At 43.0% G+C, this 8,560-nt stretch overlaps 1 protein-coding gene across 1 annotated transcript in view; it reads right to left on the reverse strand.

Annotated features, from left to right (window-relative positions):
- CD180 (CD180 molecule) overlaps positions 1-4,645 on the reverse strand; it is a 14,042-nt gene extending 9,397 nt beyond the window's left edge. Inside the window, exon 1 of the mRNA XM_008568934.1 lies at positions 4,392-4,645. Within this exon, the coding sequence (XP_008567156.1) occupies positions 4,392-4,481 (90 nt within the window). The 5' untranslated portion in view covers positions 4,482-4,645. The remainder of the gene's footprint in view (positions 1-4,391) is intronic.
- Between the last annotated feature and the right edge of the window lie 3,915 nt (positions 4,646-8,560).

Here is an 8,560-nt window from a genome sequence, read left to right on the forward strand (position 1 = left end):
AATCCCGGAGCAACAATTACTCTCTGAAAACAAAACAAAACAAACACTCCCAAGAAGGCATGTCCCTAAAGCATTGTTGTCAACCTGTCCTCTCCAGGTAAAGAGCATTCCAGTTACCTGCCCTTCATTTTCTGTTTGTCGTTAAGAATCACACTTCTTTGGTTCAAATTCCAGCTCTCAACCACCAAGCTGTGATCTCTGAACCTCCCTTTTCCCAAATGTAGATTGAGGATAATAACCTCACCTTGCAGGCCTATCATGAGGATTAAAGATAATGCGTGTCAGCACTAAACAAAAGGAGTTAGCATTTAACTGGATCCTCACAACCTCACATCATTATCTAAAGGAAAACCCTTTTGTCCAGAACTTGGAGTTCCCCTCAAAAAAGAAGCTCTGCTAAGCACTCCCCCACCACATACCTAGGGACTGGAGGACTCTCTCCTACCATGGCTTTGAGGGAGCAGAATGGCCAGAATGAGCTTGCTTGAAGTGGGCGCCGTGTCCACACTCCCAAGTAACTGTTTGCGAGAGCATCTAAAACGTTACCACAACTCAAATCACAGAACAGGGAATTCCAGCTACTCTTTGAGTATTTGTCAGCTTTCAAAACTTGGTCTTGGATCTAATTGTGTTGCTCATCACACGCACACCCCACAGAGATAGACAGAGGCCAAGTAGCATTTAGCAATAGAAGAATCTGTGTGGAGTGTCTATGGCTGTTCATTGTAATATTCTTTGAACTCATATGTATGTTTGAAATTTTTTAAAACAAAAAGTTTAGTTAAAAAATTAATCTTGACTTCTACCTGATATTGTATGAAAAAAAAATTCCTGATGGATTATAGGTCTAGATGTGAAATCTAGAAATAGAAATAAATATGAAACAATAAAAGTTCTGGAAGAAAACATGGAAGAATTTCATGGCCCTGGGGTAGACAAGCATTTCTTAAACAGGACGGAAATGCACTGAAAGTAAAGGGGAAAATGATAAGTTGAGCTGTGTTAAAATTAAGAACTTCTGTTCAGCAGAAGATACCAGTATGAGAGTGGAAGGGCAAGCCACAGAGGGTGAGCAGATGTCTGCAATCTGATAAAGGACTTGTATCCACAGTACATAAAGAACCCCTACAGATCAATTTTTTAAAAAAAGAAAAAATGGTGAAAAGACTTAAACAGGCACTTCATATACATGAAAAAAGATTTAAAAAATGGCCAACAAAAGTATGAAAATGCACTCAAGTGTTCATCAGGAAAATAAAAATTAACCCCCAGTGAAACACCACTGCCCACTAAGAAGAATGGCTAACATTTTAAAAACAACTAATACCAAATGGTAGTGAAGCTGTGGATTAATCAGAACTCATATATATTGCCGATAAGTACAAATTGGTACCAACATTTTGGAAAACTGGTTGGCAATGTTTACCAAAGTTATACACATGTATACCCTATGATCAGATGCATTCACTCTGAGGCATACACCTAATAAAAAGATTTGTACATTTGTTTGCTGAAAACATAGACAGGAATGTCCAAAGCAGCATCATTCATAACAGCCAAAAAATTGGAAACAATGCAATGTCCATTAACAGTAAATGGATAAATACTCACTAATACAGCAGAGTACCGTTCAGCAGGGAGAACACACAAATGATTGCTGTGCATCATCAATAAATATCACAAACTGAACGTTGAGTGAAAGAAGCCAGATACAAAAGAGTATGTGGTGTATAGCACCATGTATGTAAAGTTCAAATGCAGGCCAAACCAATCTATGGTGATGGCAGCTGGAGGTTTGGGTGCCTCCGGGGATTAGTGACAAGGAGGAGGTGTGAGGGGGCTTCTGAGGTGCTGAGAATGTCCTGTAACCTTGATATGTGTGCTGGTTAGGTGGGTGGCCTCACTTGGTGAAAACACATTTAACTGCACACTTAGGACATGTGGACTTTTCTGTATGTATGTTTTGCTTCATCAAAAAGTCTACTAAACTCAAAACAAAATGCAAATGTTTTCAGGATAGAGCTTGATAAGCTAGTGACCACATGAATGTACAGTAATGTGGTTAATTGTGCTTGGACTGGAGGGGAAGAACAAAATGGGATAGAAAAGCAGGGGAGAGGGGAGGGCAAAGCTGGGGTGATTTGCACTTGAAAAAAGGCCAAGATCCTTAAATCAAAGGCACCAATTTCTTCTCCTAACCACTCCTCTTTTTAACCCACTTGCCAGCAGCCCAGAAGTTGCTTGCCCTCAGGATCAAGCTCCCATTTATCTTTGTATCTCCCACTCCCTCCCTAGTATCCACAGACTAGTAAGGGCTCAATAAGCAGCCTTAGAAGCCCACTGTTGAGAACTTCGACATGATTGAAGAGGTAAAAGAAAATATAGTTCCAATGTTAATTGAATAGGTCATGAGGCCATTTAAAATAGGAGTTTTTTCAAAGGAAGGGCTGCAAGGAGGTGGTCGTATTGGAAGACTTCAGTCTTACCTGCCTTATCCAGAAAAGAAGGCCCTGGCTGCAGCACAGGCCAGGCATGGAGATTCTGGGACCCTGCGCTCCACTCCTGAGACCTGCATAGCTCTGAAGGCCCCAGAACAGGCACCCAAAAGATTAGGGTCCTCTCTGTGCCTCTTTCTCTTCCCCTCTGCCAAAGCAGGACCATTTGCAAAAACCAACTGGCAATTCTGAGGCTTTATATCTTCAATAGGCAAACTGATCTAGTATTTCCATGGGCTTTGCAAAATCTGCCAGAAGTGCTGCCCGTCCTGGGGACTCCTTGTGGCTTTCAGAAGGGCTGTACAGGCTTTGCACTGACACAGGGATTTGAGAGTTGAACTTGTAGGTGTAAGATTAGGCATTGAAAATAGGCTGCTTCCCAGTGAGCTGGAATTTAAGGGTGATATTATCCCGTCTGGGGATGTTGCCAGGAGGTGGATGACATACCTCCCTGATCACTGAGGGGGGTGTCCCCACTCCTACCTCCTCATCATACCTCCCACATGTCTGTATGAAATTGACCTTCCAACCCGAAAGATGACACAACCTTCTGGGGCTGATAAAAACCCTTACTCTTCCCCTTCTGTTAAGGGCTGAATTGTGTTCCCCCAAAACTCATAGTTGAAGTCTTAGCCCCTAGTACCTTAGAATGTGACTGTATTTGGAGACAGGGCCTTTAAACAGGGAATTAAAGTAAAATGAGGTCATATAGGCAGGCCCTAATCCAATATGACTGATGTCCTTACAAGAAGAGAAAATTAGGACACAACCATGAACAGCAGGATGACCCATGTGAAGACACCATGAGAAGACGGTCATCTACAAGCCAAGATGAGAAGCTTCAGAAGAAACCAACCCCACCAACATCTTGATCTTGGACTTCTAGCCTCCAGAACTGTGGTTTAAGCCACTCGTTCTGTGGTAGACCTTCCCAGCCTTAATTTCCCTGGGCATTACACCTCCTCTTGGTCTGAGCACATCCTGATTCCATCCTAATGCTGGACTTACAAGGTTCTGTTTGTTTCTGTCCCAGGCCTCTCTGCAGTCCTGGCATGGCTTGGTGCTCGGTCTGGCAGGTCTTTGTCCTGCACTCCCAGGTCATTCTCCTCACTTCCTCCCAGGTGCTGCCTCGGGGTCATTCCACATCTGGCTGCTCCTGGCTCCTACCTTCCTTTTAGCCCCACCTGGGAAAGCAGCCAATAGTCCTTCCTGTCTGCAGCCCTTGTCTGATGGGCCACATGATGGGGGTCAGAGACAGTGGGAGGAGGGTTGAGCATTTTAGGAGATGGCAAGGCCCTTCTCTTTCACCACCCCCTCTGAGTACTTCCCACAGGTTGATAAATATTGTTATGGTCCAAAACAGAAGGTGCAATTTGGCTCTGTTTCAGATTTTACTCCTGTGGGTTAGTAAAACAGATGGAGGGCTGTCCAAGTTGAGGATAAAGCCAGACTCATTCAGAGCGATCTTGTAAAGGTTCTAAAACCTGGCACAGGCCTGTCTTTACTTCATCCTGAGAGCCAGGAAACCACGGGACTATCTGGGATAGTGGCCACATGCTGGGATATTGGACAAACAGCTCCCCAGGCCAGTAGGCAAGTTTGTGGGTCTGCTCTTTGCACCGAGACCCCATTGATACCTTATGTCCCAGTTGGGATTATTTGGGGGGAATTATTTGAAGAGGTGGAAAACTCTCACTTCTTCCTGGTAAGATGCTACCAGGCCAGCCCCTGGCTGAGCTCTTGGACTCTTTTCTCATGATAAAGAAAAACTACATCCCCCAATACCCTTTGCAAAACAGTAGTTGTTGGGATGCCAAGGCTCAGATGGGACTGCATGCTGAATCTCAGAATTTCCAGACAGTTCAATCTGGATAAAGACAAACAGTTTGGACTCACCTCGATGCACATCTGATCCGAGGAGGTGATGACTTTACAGCTGGCAGAAATCAGCACTGCCAAAAGGAAGCAGCTGACATTGGGAGCCATCCCAGGACAAATGCAGTCCCAGCTTGGTGGGCTTATCCAATGTTTGGAGCTGAGAAAGCAAATTGAGCTATAATGGCCCCTGTAATTTGGCAGCCAGAGAGGTGCTCAGAGGGTGATCTTGGAACAAGAAATACTGTTGCCTGCTCAGCATGCAGTGGCTCTGTGCTGCGAAAAAGGGGAAGTCCCTTTTGCATACCACCCATCATTGCCAAAAATAACTGAGGCCCCAGCCCCGGAATGGCCCAGTGCATTTCCTGGCGAACATGAATCAGTTGTGCAGCCCTCCCAGGCTGGTCACATGGACTCTCAGTGTGATGGTTCTGCTTGATTTTAAGGCAGCTTCAAGGGTTTGGCCAACTCCAACAGCTTCTGGTCTCTTTCCATGAGAGAGTCTATGGAAACAGGAAGTTGTACCCACAAAGGAGGCCACTTTGTTAGTTGTCCTAGGTGAGTGTCTAGGAGAAGTGCTGGGGCATGCTGGAAGGGCAGAGCACTCTTAGGGACAGATGGAAGAACTTACCCCTTGGGAGCAGGAGGGAACAGGTTCAAGAGTATGTCTACTCCTTCGGTCTGGGCCTCAGCTGCTTACTTGGCCCCCTTGTCCCTCCCCACCTACTGTCTTTGTACAGGAGGAGGATTACTCCAGCTCCTGACCTGGCAATTCAGGCCTGTTGAAGCAGCTGGAATGGAATCCCCTCTGTTTCCTTGCAACCTGGCCCAGGGAAGTAGGGGCACTGCTATAAACAAAGCAATTTGGCTAAGGGTGAGCAGAGTTAAAGACGCCAGCCGTGGCTCTATTTCTTCTTAGAAATAGCTTTGAAGCAGGATTGCAATTACCCTCATTATGCTGCAAGATGTGCGAGTGATTAGAAAGTCCAAGTTCAAGCATTCCTCAATGGGCTGAATTTAGCTACCCAGACATTTCCGTTCTCCACCCCTCTGGCACATAGGAGATACTCGGTGTTACTGTTCTCCCTTTCCATTCCCAAGAGCCCAATTCCTAGTATCACAGTTCAAAATGACTTGAGATATTGCTACTACCATGTTGTGTTACTACCATGAACAAAATGATTATAGTAGCTACCATTTATAGAGCACTTCCTATGTGTCAGACACCAGGCCAGGTTTTATTTTTGTTTTTGGTACATTTCCCTATCCTAGAATATTTCCTCATAGTCTATAAAAGAAGTGCTGTTATTTCCTTATTTTATAGATATAAAAACTGATGCTTAGAGAAATCACATGACCTTTCCAAGGCCACATGACTAGACTGGTGGATTAGAGCTTCAGATCCAGACAATCTCCCTGCAGAGACTGTGCTACTACTCTCCATGGTTTAAGAAAGGTTCTGCCTCCTGAAGGAGCTGAAGAGTAGATGGGGTGAAGAATATTCCTCATCTGGAGACTTCAGAGCAGATGCTAAAAAGCAGAGGGGGTTGGAAAAACTATGCACTTGGTACTGTGCTAGGGCTGCTATGAATATTTAGGCTTTTCTTGGCCCTCTTAAAATGCCATCCTCATCAACAAAAGCACCTCCGATGATGCTTTTGGCAAAATTCAGTCTAAGCAAACACAGACCAGTGACAGACCACCTTGTTCAAAGAAGGACAGGCTGCTATGAATATTTAGGCTTTTCTTGGCCCTCTTAAAATGCCATCCTCATCAACAAAAGCACCTCCGATGATGCTATTGGCAAAATTCAGTCTAAGCAAACACAGACCAGTGACAGACCACCTTGTTCAAAGAAGGACTCCATCAAAGTATAGTGGGAAGGGTTGAGGACTGGAAGGGTCTGCTTCTAAGCCTCGGATCCATGTCTTACCAGCTGAGTGACATCGGGCAAATCATTTCACTTCTCTAAGTCTATTTCCTAATCTGAAAAACAGGAATTATAATTCCTTTTCTGTCGACATCATGGGGTAATTATGAGGATCAGATGAGATCATATATGTGAAAATGCTTTCTTAACCTTAAAGCCATATGAAGAATGTCGTGCAAAAACTCCTCTGAGTAACCAATTCCAATGTTGTGTAAATATCACTCTCAGGAAACTGTCTCCTGTCTCTGTTGACATCATGGGGTAATTATGAGGATCAGATGAGATCATATATGTGAAAATGCTTTCTTAACCTTAAAGCCATATGAAGAATGTCGTGCAAAGACTCCTCTGAGTAACCAATTCCAATGTTGTGTAAATATCACTCTCAGGAAACTGTCTCCTGTCCCAGAGACATTGAAAAGGCATATCACTTTCCTTCTTAAAGAAAGGTTTGATGGCTCAGTTAAGGCCATGAGATTTTGTCATTTTCTGAGGCCACACCATTTGCATATAATTTGCATGTGTTTGCATAATGGATTCAAAAGACTCACTGCAAGTGCATAAGAGTAAAAGAAAATAAATGAATATGAGTGACCTTCTGTCACAGCATTCAAATCAAATATTCAGAGCATAATACCCTGAAATATAAAATAGATTAAAATTTAAACTATTGCAAACAGATGGGATGATTGATAGGTTTTAGAGTTCAGAGGCAAGAATGAAACCCTTATTTGGTCCCAGGTTGTAAAGAATCACATACAATTTAAAGGTCACCCTAGCCAAATGATTTTTATGCCTGGATTCACTCCTCCGCACCCCTTCCCCCACCCCTCTCTGGAGGTAAAAACATACTCACTGCATTACTTTCTGGTCTGTTCTGAAATTCCTCAAGGGACAGAAACTTACTATCCTCCAACAAATTGTTTTGGCCAATTTTGACCATTTAAAATGTTTTACCTTATATGGAACTTTAAAAGTCTTTCCTATAACCTCCCCACCATGTTCCTTGTCTCCTCTGGCTAATGGTAAGTTCAAGCCCTTTTCTACTTGCCAGTTCTTCAGGTATTTGAAAATAGTTATTATGTCTCTGAATTTTCCCCTTTCTGGGTTAAAAAACTCTAGTTCCTCCCACCATGTCACAAGTTCATGCATTATAATCCCTAACAGTCTATCTGAACAGTTTCCAAATCTCCCAAGAAAAGCACTGACTTGAATTCTAATCCTCGCTTCACCATTAATTGGGTGTGCGTCATCAGGACAGTGTCTCCGTGTCTCACTTCCTCCATCTGTAAAATGACGAAGTTGGACTAGCTTATCTATAAGGTACTTCTTCATTTAAAATTCCGTCACTCTATTTCAAAACTATGATTTCCAATTTACTTATGTAACAGAGATTGTTGGCTTGAGCCCATAAAATGGAGTTACACTTGCTTTTTGTTGACAATCTGCTCTCTCTTTCTTCCTTCAGGTAGACTTATCCCTTTTTGGCAAACAGAAAATAGAGACATTTGGCTGGAGCAATGGGTGCCATGATTGCTGCAATCCCGATTCACTCGTAGTGCCATGGAGGAATGGAGTTGCCATCACCCATGCTAAGAACCGGTGCTTGCAGAGATACGGAGAGGGAGAGAAGGAGATGAGAGAAGGCGCAAGAAACTCATTTATTTCTACTGATCAGCAACCACATTAATGGGAAACAGCAGATCTGTGAGCGCCAGAAGTTTTCATAAAGTTCAAGTATCCTTATATTAGATATTAACATAGATTTATATAAAAATCCAAAATCATTCTTTTGTTGTTCTGTCTTTTATTCCACCATATCTTCATGCAGTTCATCCTTTGTGGTCAGCTGTCTCCCCTTGTGATTCCCCATAGAACTGCCCAATTTCATGTCTGGTGAGGCCGATACATTTACTTCCCTGTGTTTCCATTTGGGGACCTAGGATACCATGTTGGGCTCTTCAAGTCCGTTCCTGGTGATAACCCAAAGGCTAATTTACTTTATTTCAAGGATGTGCGAACCAAAATATGCTTTTGTAATCCAAATTTAGCAAGAACTAGATGTGTAATTTCCATGATATCTTTTGGGCACCAGTTAGTGTTAAACTGACCTATCTTTATTTTTCCCCCCTTTGTACATTTAGTTTTGGTTCTGCTTTTGGTTCAAGTCTGCTTTCCGCCTCATGTCCAGATGGTTAAATCTACTTGTATCTAAAATTCTACTTGAAAATTTTAATATATTGACCTATCTTTATTTTTC

This window comes from Galeopterus variegatus, unplaced genomic scaffold (genome assembly GCF_000696425.1).
Source record: "Galeopterus variegatus unplaced genomic scaffold, G_variegatus-3.0.2 Scaffold453, whole genome shotgun sequence".
Lineage (NCBI taxonomy): Eukaryota > Metazoa > Chordata > Mammalia > Dermoptera > Cynocephalidae > Galeopterus > Galeopterus variegatus.